Source organism: Aquarana catesbeiana, linkage group LG13, assembly GCF_042186555.1.
Source record: "Aquarana catesbeiana isolate 2022-GZ linkage group LG13, ASM4218655v1, whole genome shotgun sequence".
Classification (NCBI taxonomy): Eukaryota; Metazoa; Chordata; class Amphibia; order Anura; family Ranidae; genus Aquarana; species Aquarana catesbeiana.
Window position 1 is genome coordinate 73,198,849 of NC_133336.1, and position 19,383 is coordinate 73,218,231.

Consider the following 19,383-nt stretch of genomic DNA (forward strand, 5'->3'; position numbering starts at 1 on the left):
AGGTGTCAACATCGTTACTAAGGGAAACAGGAAGTGAAGCCCTAGCTGGGAAAATTAAAGATTAATTCCTCGAATAATTGTTAATTTTTTTGATCGGTACTCACCTCTCCGCCGGCTTCCAGGTCTTCAGGGAGTGCCGTCGGAGATCCGGTGACATCACGGACATCGACGTCACCGGACTCCTCCCCCCTTCTCCAAGTGCCTCTGTCTGCTAACGAAGGGAAAGGGGGGGAGGAGTCCGGTGACGTCGATGTCCGTGAAATCATAAATTGGGGAAGACAGATCCTAACGATTTGATTGATCTCACTGGTCAAAGTATTCAGATAAACATCTATGTAAATCCTGGACTTGGCTATGAAAATCAACATATCTGAGGGCTTTCCTGGCTGTAAGTCAGTTTGACGATGAACTGACATTGATTGGTTATCCAGCAATCAAGAAACATTTATGATGAGGGCACTTTTTTCCAAAGAGCTGACACTTTGCTGCCTCAGCAGGTGATGGATGTCTCTAGCTCTCTATCGGTCCCCCTGATGCACAACGGTGCTATTTAAATAGACTGTAGGGTGACGCCGTAGCCCAGCCCGCTGAGGAAGTTCTGATTGAACGTAATGCATACGGGGGAGGAGCTACGCATGTCAGCTAAAAGTAGTTGTAGATCTGTATGTGCGTTATAATTAATTGAAATTAGTCGATACAAAAAAAAAAACAATTAATCGTACATGAAAATTTTAATCAGTAACAGCATATTTATAAAATTTTATATATATATATATATATATATATATATATATATATATATATATATATATATATATATATATATATATATATACACACATACACATATTAACACATACGCACTTCTGGGTATTAGGTATGAGTGCGTGTCGCTGGTGGCTTGATCCAGCTGTGATTTGGACACAGCAGGAGCTGAACAGCAGGTCCCACAGGATCCTGTGTTTCTGTAAAAGCAGGAATACCAATCCATGCCTTCCACTAGTAAAAGCACCTCCCCCACTACAATGAAACATTTTAGGCACACAGTTAACCCTTGGATCGCCCTTGATGTTAACCCCTTTTCCTGCCAGTGTCATTGGTACAGTGACAGTGCTTATTGACACTGTATTAGTGTCACTGGTTCCCAAAAATTTTCTCAAAAGTGTCAGTTAGGTGTCCGATTAGTCTGCCGCAATATCGCAGTCCCACTACAAGTCATGTATTGCTGCCCATACTAGTAAAGAAAAATAGTTTTTTTTTTTTCTACAGCTTACCTGTAAAAGCCTTTTCTTGGAGGAGTACATCACGGGACACAGAGCAGCCTTTACTATCTGGGTTATACGCCATCTACTGGTGAATGGACACTGGCAGATCAAACAAAAAGTCCTCCCCTATATAACTCCTCCTACACAGGAAGTACCTCAGGTTTTGTAGCAAGCAAACTTCCCAGACAAGAGGGGAAAGACCTCTGTTTCTCGTGATGTACTCCAAGAAAAGGATTTTACAGGCAAGCTGTAGGAAAAATACTATTTTCTTTATCGTACATCACGGGACATAGAGCAGCCATTACTATCTGGGAGGTCCCAAAGCAATGCCCTTGAGGGGAGGGAGACATCATAGCAGAAACCGCCACTATTACTGTTTGTAATACGCTGAGGCCAAAGGCAGTATCCTCCATATTCTTGACATCCACCTGGTAAAAACCCTGTGGATGTATAAACCAAAGACCAAAAAGTGGTCTTGCACACCTGGGCCACTGACACCTGATGGCGGATGGCCCAAGATACTCCCCCACACCTGGTAGAGAATCTCTCTCCAGGAAAAAAAAAAAAAAAGGGATTTTGCCCTTTAAACCATAAGCATCATTGAAACTGGCAGATCCACTGCTAAATATTCGACCTGGATGCCGCCTGCCTTTCCTGGGCTCTTCTTGCAGCACAAACCAGGACTCCTGGCCTGTACCAACAACTCAAGTAGATCCTGAGCGCCTGAACTACCTCTAGAGTATGTAGCGATCTTTCCCCTGCCGACTGTGGATCAGGAGAAAAATAAAAAGGCAAGACAGTGTCCTGATTCAAGTGAAAACTAGAAACCCCTCTAGGCAATAAAGATGGATGAGGACGCAACATCACCCTATCCTGATGAGAGAGCAAGAACGGCTCCTTGCAGGAAAGAGCCACCAGCTCTGACAGCGAGTAGTGAAGTGATAGCAACCAAAGAAGCCATCTTCCGAGATAAGGGACTAACAGAGTCTCCCAATTGGTTAAAAAAAAAAAAAAAAAAAAGGCCTCTGCAAAGACAGTCAAGAGCAATTTCCAGTCCCAAGGACACAAGAGTGGACTGACATGCGGAACCATCTACGTTACATGCTGTATAAAGTATGAACCAAGGTGTGAAAAACACTGGCCTCTGGAAAAAATGGATAGGGATGAACTCTAACCCTTAACAGTACTTAAGGCCAATCTCATTTCCCCTACTGATTGGAGAAAGAAAAGAAAATTTCCCACTCACATATTTCTGTGGGTGCCACTTCCTGGCTTCCCCCAGGCAAAAAATATTTCCTGTAATTGAAGTCCCCTAAAGCAGGCTTCCAGGGCTCAACAGTGCTGAGATGCAGGACTCAAGACCATTGGGTCCCACTGGACTGGGAGTGACCAAGGAGCGACGCCCGCAAAACTCGCTACGTCGGTGTACCAAGCCCTCCTGGGCTAATTCAATTAACACTATTATCAGTGTTACCACCTTCCGGATTCTTCGCAAAAGATGAGGGAGAAGTTGAAACAGAGGGAAAGCATCAAATAAGTGCATCTGCCCCTATTGCCGATGGCACTTTCGTCCCAGACACAACCTGTCCCCACTTGTTGTAGAACTTGGAATCTAGTAGATCCACCTGCAGCGTTTCCCCTGCCGTTATTCTATACCTGGAATATGTACTAGTGATAGAGACAGCACTTGTTGTACTGTCTCAGACAGAATGTGGTTCACCTTTCTGAGCCGCGTGACTCCTGGTGCTGCCCTGGTAGTAGATATATATGCCCCTGCAGAGGCATTTCCCGGATTAAAACTACAACTTGTTTGTCCCCACATCCAGAGCAAGGCGTACTGGCCCAAAGTTCCAAGATATTGATGGGCAGTATTTTCTCCTGTGTAGACCAAGTCCACTGAACTATAGCCACCTTCAAACCAAATGGAGAAGCAGGCATCAGCGAACCATCAACCACCATTTTTTGCTCTGCAATACCCCAGGAACAGAGCCCTCCATCAATCCAACGCCTTGATCTTCATGCTTTAGACAGAGAGAATGATCCTCTACAAAAGACCTGGAGTAGGACTATACATAGGGAACGTGCCTTGACCTAGATACAACTTCCTGCTGCAGAAATGCATCAAAGGAAAATCTGTAACAGATTGCTTCCTGAACAAAGATTGTTGAGGTATACTGAGATTGGCACCCCCTGCATTTTCAGCAAGCCCAGCACTGGGGCTGGGAGCTTTGTGAACCCTCGGATCTGTGGCCAGCTCGAAGAAGAGCAGGGTCACAAAATAAAAAAAAAAAAAAAAAAAAAAAAAAACCCTTTACTGCAACTGCAAAAACCCTTGATGAGCCTGGAAAAAAGCGGCACATGAAGATATGCGTCATTAATGACTATGGACCCCAAAATCTACCTCTCATAGAGAGGTCAGCACTAAATGGACAAAGCCTATCTGAAACAGAAGGATGTCCAGGGGCTTAAGATCTCAGCTAGACCTTATGTCCCCCATTTGGTTCTGGAACTGCTGACGGTTGAGTTTTTAAATAATGAGCCCATAATAATGAGCTCATACCTGCTCCAAGAGTCAAATGCAAGGCAAAAAGACCAACGACTCTGTGGCAGACCCTGAAGGCCCAAAGAGGCTTAATTAACCTACCAAGCTTCTGCCGGCTAAAGATGGAGCAAAACCACCTCAGAGACTGCCCAAGATCTTCTGGCCTGAGATACTCAAAACACAGCAGCCTCAGATGCCTCCCTCACACAGGTGGGGAAAAGTTTACAGCATCTGGTAACCCTGAGCAGTCTCCCATCCATATACTAAACAGGCTTGATCCTGCTTAGGCTAGGATCAAAAGGTGATGAGGCCGCAGTCTGATGAAAAATGAATGCGTCAGGAAACACTGCAATGCCAAGCACCATAGTGGCTCAGATGCACCTGACACCACTGTCCATCGGGAGATGTGGACACTGCCAGATCTCTGAACCTGTGAGCGGTGCACCTGCCTCCCTGGGCTGCCTCTCTTTTCTGGAACCATTTAACTGGCATACGTAGCAACTATATTAGCCAACCTAATACACAGTCCTCCAAGGATGCAGGTCTAAAAAAATGTTGGTTTACCGCTACGCAACCTTAGGTATGGAAGTATGCAGGTACCCAGGTATGCCATTATGTAGGTACCTAGGTATGCAAACATGCAGGTATACAAGTATTCTTGCCATTCATGCATTTATGTATGCCGGTCAAGACAAATAAGCACATATGTATGTATCCCTAGGCAAATTAGCACATATGTATGTAGTCCTAGGCAACTAAGCTCATACATATGCAGTTCAAACCAAGCATATACGTATGCAGTACAATTGAAAACATGCCAGCCTGCATTTAAGCAGTATGCATTTATGGAAGCACGTAAGTATGTGCTTATGCAAATATGCGTTTAGGCAAAACACGAAAGTGTGTCTATGCAAACATGCATTTATGCAATACATGGCCATGGAAACAGGCAATTACGGAATAAGCAAGCATGCGTTTATGAAACATGTTCGGGCGGAGCGGAGGGGGCGAAACGGAGGGCGGAATCAGTGGGCAGAGCGGCGGGCGGAGTCCTCAAGCAGGTAGTGCAGAGCTCGGCGATCGGAGCCGTCACATTCGGTAATGGAAGTGACGCTCCGTGTTGCCATTACACTGTCGTCAGTGCTTAAGAATTCTGGCGCCCATCTTGGTACACCCTGCCAGCAGCGAACATCTTGTTACACCCAGCCCATATAGTTCAGGCTGAACTATATGGGCTGGGTGTAACAAGATGTCCACTGCTGCTTTATTGAGGCCGAGTGCAAGGTGTACCAAGATGGGCGTCGCAAAGGCAGCATAGAAAAGTAAATCCTCTAATGCCCAGAAGTGCCAGCCATCAATCAGTGCTCAGTGACATCTGTTCTGCCCATCCAGCCAGTGCCAGCCATCAGTCAGTGCCAGCCATCAGTCAGTACCAGCCATCAGTCAGTACCAGCCATCAGTCAGTACCAGCCATCAGTCAGTACCAGCCATCAGTCAGTACCAGCCATCAGTGCGTGTCACCTATTAGTGCTCATCAGTGCCACCTTGTAGTGCCACTGCCCAGCCAACAGTGTGTGCCACCTATCAGTGCTCATCAGTGCTGCATAATCAGTGCCACCTATTAGTGCACTGCTCATCAGTGCCATCTATCAGTGCGCCTCAGTCAGTGCCAGCCATCAGTGCGTGCCACGTATCAGTGCCCATTAGTGCGTGCCACCTATCAGTGCCCAGCTATCAGTGTGTGCCACCTATCAGTGCTCATCAGTGCTGCATAATCAGTGCCACCTATCAGTGCTATCTATCAGTGCCAGCCAGTGCCACCCATCAGTGTGTGCCACCTATCAGTGCCCATAAGTCAGTGCCACCTAGTCGTGCTGCTTAATCATTGTCACCTATCAGCGCTCATCAGTGCTGCATATCAGTGCCACCTAATCCTATCAGTGCCCAACAGTGCTGCATATTAGGGCCTCCTTATCAGTGCTGCCTCATCAGTGCCACCCAATCCTATCAGTGCTGCATATTAGTGCAGCCTATCAGTGCCACCTCATTAGCACACATCAGTGAAGGAGAAAAAGTACTTATTTACAAAATACAAAAAAAATTGTCACATGACATTAAAAAAAAAAAAAAAAAAAAAAAAAAGTATCGGCGAGTACTTGGGAAAAAAAAAAAAAAAAAAAAAAAGTATCGGTACTTGTACTCGGTCTTAAAAAAGTGGTATCGGGACAACCCTAGCTATAACTTTTGCGTAAACCAATCAATATACGCTTATTTTTTTACCAAAAAGATGTAGAAGAATACATAATCGTCCTAAACTGAGAAAAAAAAATTGCCTTTTTTTTTTTAAAGGAAAAAAAAAAAAAAAAAATGGGGATATTTATTATAGCAAAAAGTACAAAATAATGCGATTTTTTCAAAATTGTCGCTTTTTTTATTTATAGCGCAAAAAATAAAAAAATTGCAGAGGCGATCAAATAGCACCAAAAGAAAGCTCTATTTGTGGGATAAAAAGGGTGTCAATTTTGTTCGGGTGCAACGTCGCACGACCGCGCAATTGTCAGTTAAAGCGACGCAGTGCCAAATCACAAAAAGTGCTCTGGTCAGGAAGGGGGTAAAATCTTCTGGGGCTGAAGTGGTTAAAGTGCACCGATGCCCATGTTATGTCAAGCATGTGCTAATGCCACATGTATCTATGCAAAACATGTGTTTATTCAAACATGCATTTAAGCAACACGTTTGCAAGCATGTATACTATGCTGCCCCTGTCCAACTGCACTTGTGGCCCCATGCTAGTTTTGCAAGATTAGCCAAGTACATATGCATCCCATGCAGCCTTTTTTTTTGCTTCAGAGCAGCCCAAGTAAGCTCCTGCAGACCAGATGCACATTATTCTTGAGACAAAACACCTTACAGTGCAAGGATACCCGTATAGGGGTGTATCAACTTACAGTTGTACAGGCCCCATGGATTAAGCAGCAAATATGCAGTATATAATCATGACTTGTCGGGCCACATATTTCTCCCATAGTAAAAACTCACACTTCATTAGTATCCATGGGCTGCCGTTATGTCTCAAGAGGCCTTGCTGAACCTGACGTCCACATGGTAAACATGGTCGCCCCTCTAATTCCTGCCTATATAAAAATAGGCCATGCTGAGCAAGACTGCGCCCTCTAGTAGTTGGAGGAGAAACAGCAGCCCACTCTCCTAAGAAGTACCCAGAGCACGATTAAACAGCACACTGCTCCCAGTGGCTACTGAGAGAAGACCAGACAGTCAGATCTCTTTTTTTTTTTTTTTTAAAGAGAAACTGCAAAAATGCAGACTTACCATTCCTGCTGCAGGACTCTGAAAATAACATAAGTCCAACCTTCACCCATCACGGCGGGCTTTGTCATAAAAGACCCTCAGGGACTGGGTCCCCCTTAACCTGGAGTCCACTCCCCTGAACCTGAATAGCCCCCCTGCAGGAAAGCACCTTGGTCAGAACAAACACTGCACTGGGTTCCATTACGCAGGGTCCAGTGCCATAAGGCTGTATTACAGGCAGACCTTGAGGAATCTTCTTTCCTATCCAATGAGGCTTGGGTACCATCCATTTTGGCTGACAGCTTTTTCGAATGGAATGGATTGAAGCCCATGATTCTAAATAGAACTGTCCAGACCTCCAAGTATGCTCCAAGAGCACATGTATCCCATCAGTGACCATTCCACCTAACAGACACTGGTGAAAAAAAAAAAACTGAGGTACTTCCTGTGTAGGAGGGGTTATATAGGGGAGGAGTTCTTGTTTGATTGATCTGCCAGTGTCCATTCACCAGTAGGTGGCGTATAACCCAGATAGTAATGGCTGCTCTGTGTCCCGTGATGCACAATAAAGAAAATAAATAAAAATTCCATAAATATATCCCATAATTTGTAGAAGCTATAACTTTTGCGCAAACCATTATACGCTTATTGGATATTTTTTTTTACCAAAAATATGTAGCAGAATACATATTAGCCTAAATTGATGAAGAATTAATTACATTTTTTTATTGGATATTTTTATAGCAGAAAGTAAAAAATATATTTTTTTTTCTTTTCAAAATTGTCGGGTTGTTTTTTGTTTATGGCCCAAAAAATAAAAAAATAACAATTTTAAAAAATGCAGAGGTGATCAAATACCACCAAAAGAAAGCTGTATTTGTGGGGGAAAAATAAAGACATATTTTCTATTTGGGTACAGCATTGCGTGACTGCGCGATTGTCAGTTAAAGTAACGCAGTGCCATATTGAAAAAATAGCCTGGTCGGAGGATATCACTGGTGCCATGCAGGTTTCCTTCAAATCTGTTAGTATATCTGTACATCCCATACGGCAGATACACAGACAGGAAGAAATCAGTTAACTACCACGGCGCTCCACAGCGCCATGGTAGTTCATTAAGAGCTGCAAGCCGACAACCGTAAAAGGATGTTGGGGCTTGTAGTTCATTCACACACACACAGAGCAATGACGCCTGGCTGCGCTGGTTTTTAAAAGTGACAACTAGTACAGGAAACTTCTTCCCATACTGCTGCCACAGGGAGGGGGGGGCAGTGGGTAGCGGCTGCAGCACTGGGAACATGTTACATGTTCCACCCTAAAAATGGGTGAAACATGTAACAAGTTCCAAAGGTGAACTTATCCTTTTAACCCCTTGCCAACCAGCCACCGTCATTTTACTATGGCAGGTCGGCACGACCCCGCGAGCTGTCTTAGCTATACGTCGGCTCGCAGGATCGGGATAGCAGGCCGCGATGACCGCCGGCCACGAGCGACCGCAGGCACGAGAGGCAGAATAGGGAAGTGTGTGTGTAAACACACAAACCCCTGTTACGTGAGGCGTGACAGATTGTGAGTTCCTATTAGCTACAACCACGATCTGTCACTTCCTCTAGGTCAGTCCCCAGTTAACCCCTTCCCTGCCAGTGACATTTTTACAGTAATCAATGCATTTTTATAGCACTGATCAATGTATAAATGGCAATGGTCCCAAAAATGTGCCAAAAGTGTCCGATGTGTCCCCAATAATGTCGCAGTCCCGATAAAAAAAAAACAAAAACAAAAAAAAATGCAGATCGCCGCCATTACTAGTTAAAAAAAAATAATAATAATAAAAATACTATAAATCTATCCTCTATTTTGTAGACGCTATAACTTTTGCGCAAACCAATCAATATACGCTTATTGCGATTTTCTTTACCAAAAATATGTAGAAGAATACGTATCTGCCTAAACTGATAAAAAAATAGCTTTTTAAAAAAAAAAAAAAAAAAAGGGGGATATTTATTTATAGCAAAAAGTACAAAATATTGCGTTTTTTCAAAATTGTCGCTCTTTTTTTGTTTATAGCGCAAAAAATAAAAACCGCAGAGGCAATCAAATACCACCAAGAGAAAGCGCTGATTGTGGGAAAAAAGGACGTCAATTTTGTTTGGGTGCAGCTTCGCACGACCACGAAAATTGTCAGTTAAAGCGACGCAGTGCTGAATTGCAAAAAATGGCCCGGTCATTCAGCAGCCAAATCTTCCGGGGCTGAAGTGGTTAAAGAAAAGTGACAAGGACACAATCACTGAAGCAATGTACTTGCTGAAAATGTTCTTAGCCTGAAAAAAAAAAAAAAAAAAGAAACTAATGCAACCATCATATTTAAAGCGGGATTCCAGGCCACGAAAATTTTGTTTTTAAAGTCAGCAGCTACAAACACTGTAGCTGCTGACTTTAAATAAGTACACTTACCTGTCCTGGGTGCCCGCGATGTCGGCCGCCCGAGGCCCTCCCTCAACATCCTAACTAAGGGAAACAGGCAGTGGAGCCTTGCGGCGATCTGTGAATAGCCCCGTGGTTTTCTGGAAACACACACAGTTCCCAGAAGGCAACGGGGCCGCTCACCGAGGAGCAGAACACGCCGCGGAAGAGGCAGATTAGGAATACTGCCTAGCAACAAGGGTTCAGGTAAGTTAAAATTTTTTTTTTTTTTCAAATGTTTTTTTAATTTTTTAAAGATTTTTCATGCTATTTTCTATATTAGGGTGGCCTTCCACTTTAAGAACTAGTAAGCTGAAAATATGCACATTGTTTTGGGGTTTGGATACGTTTTATTGAGGCTTTTCTGTGACCAGGTTGCTGTTGGACTCCACTACACAGTGGTTTTTTGGAGACAGAAGACCTGTTCTACACTAAAATAAAATGAGCAGGCCATCACCCAAGAATAGCTATCAAGAGCACAGATGTACTCCCAGAGCCAGAGGACTACAGGCCTGACTGATAAAATCAAGGCATACCGTCAGGAAACAAAACCCCTCGCTTTGGCCTTTTTTTTTTTTTTTTTTTTTTTTTTTTTTTTAAAAAGGCTGTTTGAAAGGCTTTCGTTTACTGCCCTCACATAAACCCAGTTGGGCTGTAATCTGGAATATAAGGCACAGAAAGGCCAAAAGGAGCCAATGTTATCCTGTCAGAAAGGCTGGCACCCTAGCTCATTTCAAATCCTCTGTACCACAATCTGCTCTATCATGACTACATTGCAAGTGCTTATGCGGGTAGACTAGGGCAAACTTGGGACAGACTAATCATCCAGCTTGGTCTGATCAGCATGCACTCAACATCTGTGGGCCACAGGACGCAGTAAATACAGCTTGAATCAAAGTATAGTCAACTACCTATCTTTATCCATTACAACCTAAATCTCTAGGTACATTTAGGGTACTTTCACACTGGGGACGTGCCACGTTAGCAGTACAGCGACGCTAGTTTTAGCGTTGCTTTACTTTTATTTTAGCAGAGCTCCTTTAACCCCCCCGCTAGCGACCAAAGAAAGGGTTAAAAGTACCCGTGTTGCGGTGCTTTCGAAGCGCTGCCCATGCATTCCAATGAGCCTATATACAGCACTCCCAAACCGCCCCAAAGATGCTGCTTTCAGGACTTTTTTTACGATCCCGCAAGCGCACCGTCCCAGTGTGAAAGCACTCAGGCTTTTACACTGGGGAGGCATGGGAGGCGGTTTTCAGGCGCCATTTCTAGCGCTAAAACGCCTGAAAACCGCCTTCGGTGTGAAAGGGGTCTATATTACAACTTCAGTTCAAACCAACAGTTATCAAAGATGGCATTTACAAAGTCTTGTGGAAAACATTTCACAATATATAAATACCTCCCACAATGACGCTCACCTTAGGATGCTGCAGCATGTAATTCACCGCTTCTTCAAAATACTCCAAGCGAAAATCTTTCATTTGCTTTGGGAGATCTTCATAGTTGTAGTACGCCAATGCCATCGTGGCAAAGCCTCTACTGGCTAATAGACTCGCTTTGTATTCCAGGAGTCCTCCGCCTGTCCCTTGAATTTCAATCACTCCGGGAAATGGTCCGGGTCCTGTGGGCATAATTCTCACACATTACTATATCTGCAATGGGACCTCTTTCGCTGCACTAGACAAAGCAATTGTACATAAAAGTAATTTTAAGGCAATTAAACATATTTTCACCACGAAGCTACATGCAGGCCATAGAAAGTCAGGGAAAAACACAGGGTGGCGCTAGAGGTATGTCTGGAGATAGGGGGAATGACAGCAATTACATTACAGTAATAAAAAAAAAAAAAGACAGTAGCAATTGCAAAGAATAGTGACACTTGGATGCAAGAACATGTAAAAAGCAATTTATGCAAGTCCATATGAAAAACCCATGTTAAAAAGTTCGTAGTAAGACAACACTAAGAGGCAGCACCCTGGAGCGAAGCAATGTACTCTGTAAATGAGGATAAAACACCAAGGGGCGCCAGACTAAGTGCAGCATTAAAAGTGAATGTAATGAGTAAAAACAGATGGGCAACTCACAAGGTAAAAAAAAAAAAAAATCACAGGCATTTGGTTGTATAAGCGTCAAATCACCAACTTCTCCAAGGTGTCCTGTCGCCACTGTGGACTTGAGTGAGCAGATGGAACCAGGAAGCGGCCGGACGCCGCTGTATCAGCTTGAACCGCAAGCTCGTATCCTGCCGGAAATGACGTCACAGGGAGGGTGTGCTAGACGTGTGGTTGGTAGATCGTAATGCATTTCGAAGCGAACACTTTTTCTTCAGACCTAATTAGCTTACAACGCCTGTCTGTGTTATATATTAACAGCAATACTCAATAGCGAATGGGATATGAATACTGACCAGTTAATAGAGAGAAGAGATGGCAAATAGAAAAAATGGATACAGAAGAGAAAAAAAAAAAGTACAGAAAAGAAACAATTGGTGTCCTTTTATGAAACTGCGGTAAAATACCGCTTTTCAGTTCTCAGGCATTCTCAGAGGAGATCGCTCTCCTCTGAGTGCCTGTTTATGAAAGTGTGTAGATCGCTTCTCATGTTGAGTTGAGGAGCGATCTACAAACGCCGGGAACTCCTGAGAACTGCTCCTCTCACTGTAATCTCGCGTGATGTAGCGGGATTACAGTATGAGGAACCATAAAATACAAAAGTGTAACACAAATCAGCACACATTATTCCCCAACATATTAATAAAATAATAAAGTTAAATTCCCCCTACACAATATACATTAACCTAATTATAAAAAAAAAAAAAAAAAAAACATTGTTTTTATCAATATTTAAAGATCATACATGTGCCTATTTAAATGTGAATGGTGTATAGTAAATAAATGTAATGCACATATGTAATGCAGCTATACACCATTCATATAAATGCAAAATACATTTATAATCATTAAAAAAATAATTTTAATAAAGTATACAAGTATAAATATTTATTAATAAATTAAAATAAAATATATTTCATAATTGATAAACAAAAAAATTTATAAACTGGTGCAATGCGAGAACACTGCGAATCCACTGCGGGTTCCCGAATCGCACCGACTCGAATGTCAGTTCACACTTCCATATGCGAATCACTGGGGAGTGTCAATACATTGTTAATGACACCCCCAGTTCAGCTTTCATATCGCACTGCGAACTGACAGTTCGGACATGAATCGGATCGCATATGTGTGAACACACATGCGATCCAATTCTGGTCCGAACAGAAAAAAGGGTCCTGTGCGTGTTTGCACCGAATGCGGTGCGATATCAGCCATACTATCTGTACGGCTGATATCACACCGCACAGACATCGCATGTAATGTGAATGGCAGTGTGCTGCGAATTACATGCGATGCCTGTGCGATGTCCAGCATCGCACAAGTGTGAACTGGGCGTAAAAGTTAACACCCCCAAATCAGTTCGCATATCGCAGTGCGATCTGCAAACTCGGACAGTAATCGAATCGCATGGGAGTTTGAAGACCCATGCGATCCGATTCTGCTGTGGACCAAAAAAAAAGGGCCCTTTACGAGTTTGGTCCGAATGCAATGGGAATTCAGCCATACTATCTGTATGGCTGAAATCGCATCGCACAGAGATCGGATGTGATTTTGCACTGCAGTGCGGTGCGAAATCACATCCGTTCTCGGACACCGCAGCAGTGGGAACTGGCCCTAAATCATATTGCATTTGCACCAAAATGGTACAGGACCCTTTATTTGGTCCGCACTGGAATCGAATCGCATGGGTGTGAACACCCATGCGATCCGATTCCTGCACCATTACATAGTTCGCACTGCGATCTGTGAAATGATCTAGGGGTGTCATTAACTTTACATTGACAACTGCAGTGGTACGCAGATGTCAATGTAGGTGCGATGTGAAAACCCGCACAGGAATCACGCATCACACAAGTGTGAACCCAGTCAGAGACGTGAACATCTAAAAAAAAATAGATAGAGCGCGCTCGCTCTCTCTCTCATATAATATATATATATATATATATATATATATATATATATATATATATATATACACATACATACATATACACTATAAATTCCTATCCTGCTGGTTTTGGGGTGTGTAATGGTGGGGAAGATGTACTATGACTGTTTGGTGAAAGAAAGAAGTCAAAAGACTTCTTGCTTTCTCCAGAATACTCAGCCAGTTTCAGGCTTCTCGGTTTCATAAAAAGACACCAATTATCTGAATTATACGGGACAAAACAGTGATTTCTATTATGCTGGAGATTATTATTATATCAGGGGAACTAAACTATATTCAGATCAAACCTAATGAATGGAAAGAACAAATCAAAGTTAAAAACAAAAAAAACAAAAAAATTGATATACGTATACACAAAAAAAATAAATAATGGATAGGAATAAAGATAAAATAAAAATTGAAATGGGAATATAAAATAAATTATATATATATATATATATATATATATATATATATATATATATATATATATATATATATATATATATACACATATACACACACACACATATACACACACACACACACACATACACACAAAGTGTACAAATACACTTCCATGGTTTTACTATCTATTATGTATCCATGAAAGTGAAGTGTGTACGGAGATGTATCAGAAGAGAAGACGGATTTTAACACTAAAAAAAATAAGAGAAGCCATGGACCCACAATGGATGATTGTACCTCGACAAACCAGAAAAGAATGGGAAATGGCATACTGACCCATACAGTACGGGTGTTAAATAACCTAATACACATAAATCATTACATTATATATAAAATTATTATTACTATGTAAGTGTTTAAGAACCCTAACCACACATCTATAGTGCTGACTCCTAGATATATAATCTAATTGATGGCAAACACCTATATGTGTGTGTGGGTCACAAACCATGTGGGGGGGGGGGGGTGTTATGGGAAGAAGGGGGGGGGGGGATGTGGAACAATTCTTACAGATCCAGAAGAAAGAATGAAGAGAACCAGATCAGATGACAGTGCTGACCTCGATCTCTTCGTTCATACCATTCGATCTCTTCGTCCATACCATGTATTGAGGGTGATAATTCAATACGTTTCTTGACGGCATAGAAACCGTTTTTCTGGTGTGTATGTATCCGAGATCGATTCTAGAACCCATACCTTAAGCTCTCTGGATGATTGCTGATGGTGCTGTAGAAAGTGGCGTGGGACATTAGGTTTTGGAAGACCCGCATCAACAAATCGCGGTGTTCCCCAAATCTCACACGTAAGGTTCAAATCGTACGGCCCACATAAAGCTTGCCACACTGGCAAGACAAGCAATAAACCACAAACATGGAAGAACAATTGTGGAAGATATTAAAATGAAAAGTTTTATCCCCGTGGCTGAAAGATTTTGGGCCATGTTGGACATGGGCACAGGTTAGACATAGTGAGTTCTTACATTGAAACATACCAACCGGGGGGGTTAATGTTAACTGTTTCTTTATGGATGTTTTCTTGGATCTAATTTCACTAGGGGCAATTTTCCTTTTGATGTTAGGTGCTTTCCTGTAAGCAAATTGGGGAACAGCTGGGATCGTGTTTTCAAGCTGTGGGTCTTGCTGTAATATAGACCAATGCCGTTTAAATATGCCCTCCATTTTCCAGTGTTTAGCATGGAGCTGTGTGACAAATCTAACACCTGAATTATCTGATATTCGTGTTTTTGATTCAGGGATTTCATCTGTATTGTAAAACTGCTGGGCTTGATCCAAGAGATCAGGAGGATAACCTTTTTCAATGAATTTTTGTTTCAAGGTGGCACTTTGTGAATTATAATCCTCCAGTCAAGTGCAATTATGTCATAAATAACAAAATTGGCTTTTCAGAACATTTTTAACCCATCTAGGATGGTGACAGCTGTAATGATGCAGAAAAGAATTTCCTGTTGTCGGTTTGGTATAATTCTTGGCAATGATAGTAGTCTCTAGGTAACCAAGTACTAAATCTAAAAAACAAAAGGGAAGTGGCATTTATTTCTGAAGTGAAGGATTGTCCAAAATCATTGGAGTTACAATGCGCAACAAAATCATGCAATATATGAATAGGGCCATCCCAAACAATGTCATCTATGTACCACCCATAGAAGACCAGGTGCATCACAAACGGATTGTTATCCCAGATGCACCTGGTCTCCCACAGGCCCATAGTTAAATTGGTGTACCTAAGAGCAAAATTTGCTCCCATCGCCATTCCAGTGGTTTGAAGGCAACAATCCTCCTCAAATTTGAAATAATTATGCTCCAGACAAAATCTGGTAGCAGCAAGGATTAATTGGGATTGTCTGGAGTTGATGTCTGAATTTCTGGAAAGAAAATGCAATACTGCTTGGAGACCCATCTCATGAGGGTTGGATGTGTATAATGAACACACAACCAAGGAGACCCAGTTGTATGCAGGCCCTCAAATGTATGGACGTAACAACTCCAACAAATTGGTGCCATCCCGAATATAGGATGGAAGGGCTTGAGCAAGGGGTTGCAGAAAAAAAAAAATGAATATATAAAAAAGGAAAAACTGGTGGTAATACTTTCCATGGACGCCAGTCAAGATTTTCATGTACCTTCGGAAGGTGATAAAAATAAGGTACATTATAGAAGTCTCTATGGAAAAAGGAAGCTTCTGTTTTGGAAAGTATACCATCAGATTGGGCTGTACTAATCAAATTCTTAGATTCCCTGATCGATTCAGGGAGGGGATCTTTTTTTTAGTTTGGCATATTTTATTATCAGAGAGGAGGCGATGTGATTCATTCAAGTAAATCTCTCTATCCTGAATCACTATTCCCCCACCCTTATCTGCCATTTTAATGACTATTTGGTCATTTTTTTCTTAGTTGGTCAAGGGCCAGACGTTCCAATGGATTAAAATTGGATGGACCATGGAAAGATTTAGATTTTTTACATGTATTGAGTAATTCTGAATATACGACTATTTACAACGATTTTTGGCCTAAAAGAAGTATGTTTAATAGGTGGAGAATAAGTTAATTGCTGAGATTCTAGTATTTGATCTAAATCATCATATTCATCCCATAATTCAATAAGATCGTTTAAGGCTCAGATCTCTACCGAGGTATTAATTATGGTCTCTGTGTCCATAGAAATATTAGCATCATTATTAGTGGTATTGTTTCTATTTTTGTCATCCTGTAAATCGAAATGTTGTTTAAGGGTGATGTTCCGAATAAATGTATTTAAATCTTGAAAAATGGTGAGGGATTAGGAGGGATGGAAGGGGCAAAGTTAAGGCCACATTTTAATAGTGATGTTTCTACATCTGTGAGTACTTTAGATGATAAGTTATACAGTTTTTTTTTTTTTACAGTTTCTGTATCTTTCCCAGATGTGGTGTTTTTAGGTCTACTCCCTCTCCCGTCTCTTCATCGAGTTTTCTTTTTCTGGGCTAGATCGGGGGGGGGGGGGGGGGGGGGGCAGAGTTGTCCCTAAAAAAGATTTATTGGATGTTGTGGTAGATTTGCATGTGTCCATATGGACTATAGTAGTATTGGATAAGCAATCGTAGACCACAGACTTCCCACCTAAATGTCCTATGTAAGATGACACTGCATGAGGTGCCTGTTGTTACCTAGAGAGACCTCCTCTGTACCCCAATCTGATCACCCCCCCCACATCACACCCCAATCGTCCCCACGTCACACCTGGTGACCCCGATCCCCTGTCCTGGCGATCCCAGTCTGGTCATTCCTCCATGTCACACCCAGTGACCCCAGTCTTATTCCCCAACGTCACACACGCGGTGACCCCGATCCCCTGCCCTGGTGATCCCAGTCTGATCATTCCTCCACGTCACACCCAGTGACTCAGATGGTCCCCACGTCACACCCGGTGACCCCGATCCCCTGTGCTGGTGATTCCAGTCTGAATATATTCCTCCACGTCACAACCGGTGACCCCGATCATCCCCACGTCACACCCGGTGACCCCAATCCCCTGTCCTGGTGATCCCAGTCTGAATATTCCTCCACGTCACACCCGGTGACCCCAATGTGATCATTCCTCCACATCACTCCCGGTGACCCCGATGGTCCCCATGTCACACCCGGTGACCCCGATCCCCCGTCCTGGTGATCCCAGTCTGAATATTCCTCCACGCCACACCCGGTGACCCCGATGGTCCCACGTCACACCCATGACCCCGATCATCCCCACGTCACACCAGGAGACCACGATCCCCTGTCCTGGTGATCCCGATCCCCCCAATGTCACACACCCAGTGACCCCGATCCCCCCAATGTCACACCCGGTGACCCCAGTCTGATCATTCCTCCACGTCACACCCGGTGACCCCAATCATCCCCACGTCACACCCGGTGTCCCCAATGTTCCCCCCATATCCCGGGGTCACTCACCGGGTGGTATGAAGAGAGTGGCCCGCACTCTGCCCTCCCTCACCGGGATCCTGCTGACTCCTTCCCCCAGGAAGCTCCTCTCCTGGACCGCAGTGCTGAGCACATCTCCGGCCGGCTCCTGGTGGAGGGAGAAGCGGACAGTCAGGGGGCTCCGCACGTCCTTCTTCACCATCCTCCTCATACCATTCCGGGGCTCCAGAGCCCACAGGGGCCCCTCCGCTTCTACTCCGGTGAACGTGCCGCCCTCCAGCGCCGGGCTCCGGCTCAGCTCCAGATCCCCTCCGCTCCCGGCTCGGTACCGACCCAGGGAAGTGAACGGCTCCCCGCCTTCATCGGTCAGCTCGGTGCGGAGAGACACCTCCTGTCCGGGGATCAGCCCGATCACTTCCAACCGGAGAGGATCATCGAACAGGCAGCGCTCCGGGGACACCCGCAACTCTACCGAGCCGGACATGGAGCGCCGAGCCTGGGAGAGATCAGAGCCGGACATGGAGCGCCCAAAGCGGGGAAGATCAGAGCCGGACATGGAGCGCCCGAATCGGGAGAGTCCGGCGGAGGACTTGAGCAGAGATCGGCACATACACTGCATGACAGCGGACTGACCCTGGGGGCGGGGTAGGTAGGGCCGGGGACACATACAGGGCATGATAGCGGACTGCTCCCGGGGGCGGGGCTTCACTTGGAAGCAGGTGTCCTGTCAGAAAGCCAGGTTCGACATTTTGTCAGAACAGCTGCTTTCTAATAGAACACAGGCTTGCTAGAGGCGGGGCTTTATTAGGGCGGAAGAGGTTGGCACCAGGCGATACATACATTGCACAAAAGCAGGCTAATGAAGGGGCGTGGCTTCGCTGGGGGCGTGGCTTACTGTGAGAGCGGGCTAGGGGCGGAGAAGATTGACACCAGGTGAAACATACTCTGCATGACAGCGGACTGGTCCTGGGGCGGGGCTTCCTTGGGGGCGGAGAACACGGGTCATATGAGGTTAGCCCTGTTAGCAAAATGTCTAGTCTAGATCAGTGACTTTCTATCAGCCTCATTAACTATTTGTCTATCAGAGCAGTTTGTAATGTTTTTTTGCACACATCTTACAATCAGCATTCTTTGCTAGAAATTACTTGAAAGTATAACTAAAGGCGAGACTTCCTTTTTCGTTTTGGATAGAGTGGAGAGGAATAAGATACAGAGGCGGCCCGTACATTAACCACTTCAGCCCCGGAGGATTTTACCCCCTTCCTGACCAGATCACTTTTTGCGATGCGGCACTGCGTCGCTTTAACTGACAATTGCGCGGTCGTGTGACACTGAACCCCAAAAAAATTGACGTCCTTTTTTCCCACAAATAGAGC

General features: G+C 43.9%; 1 protein-coding gene across 1 annotated transcript in view; it reads right to left on the reverse strand.

Moving 5' to 3' along the window:
- Positions 1-18,699, reverse strand: part of LOC141117169 (acyl-coenzyme A thioesterase 1-like) — a 28,740-nt gene extending 10,041 nt beyond the window's left edge. Inside the window, exons 1-2 of the mRNA XM_073609847.1 lie at positions 18,038-18,699; positions 10,998-11,200 (exon numbers count right to left, since the gene is read on the reverse strand). Of these exons, the coding sequence (XP_073465948.1) occupies positions 10,998-11,200; positions 18,038-18,683 (849 nt within the window). The 5' untranslated portion in view covers positions 18,684-18,699. The remainder of the gene's footprint in view (positions 1-10,997; positions 11,201-18,037) is intronic.
- Positions 18,700-19,383: the final 684 nt, after the last annotated feature.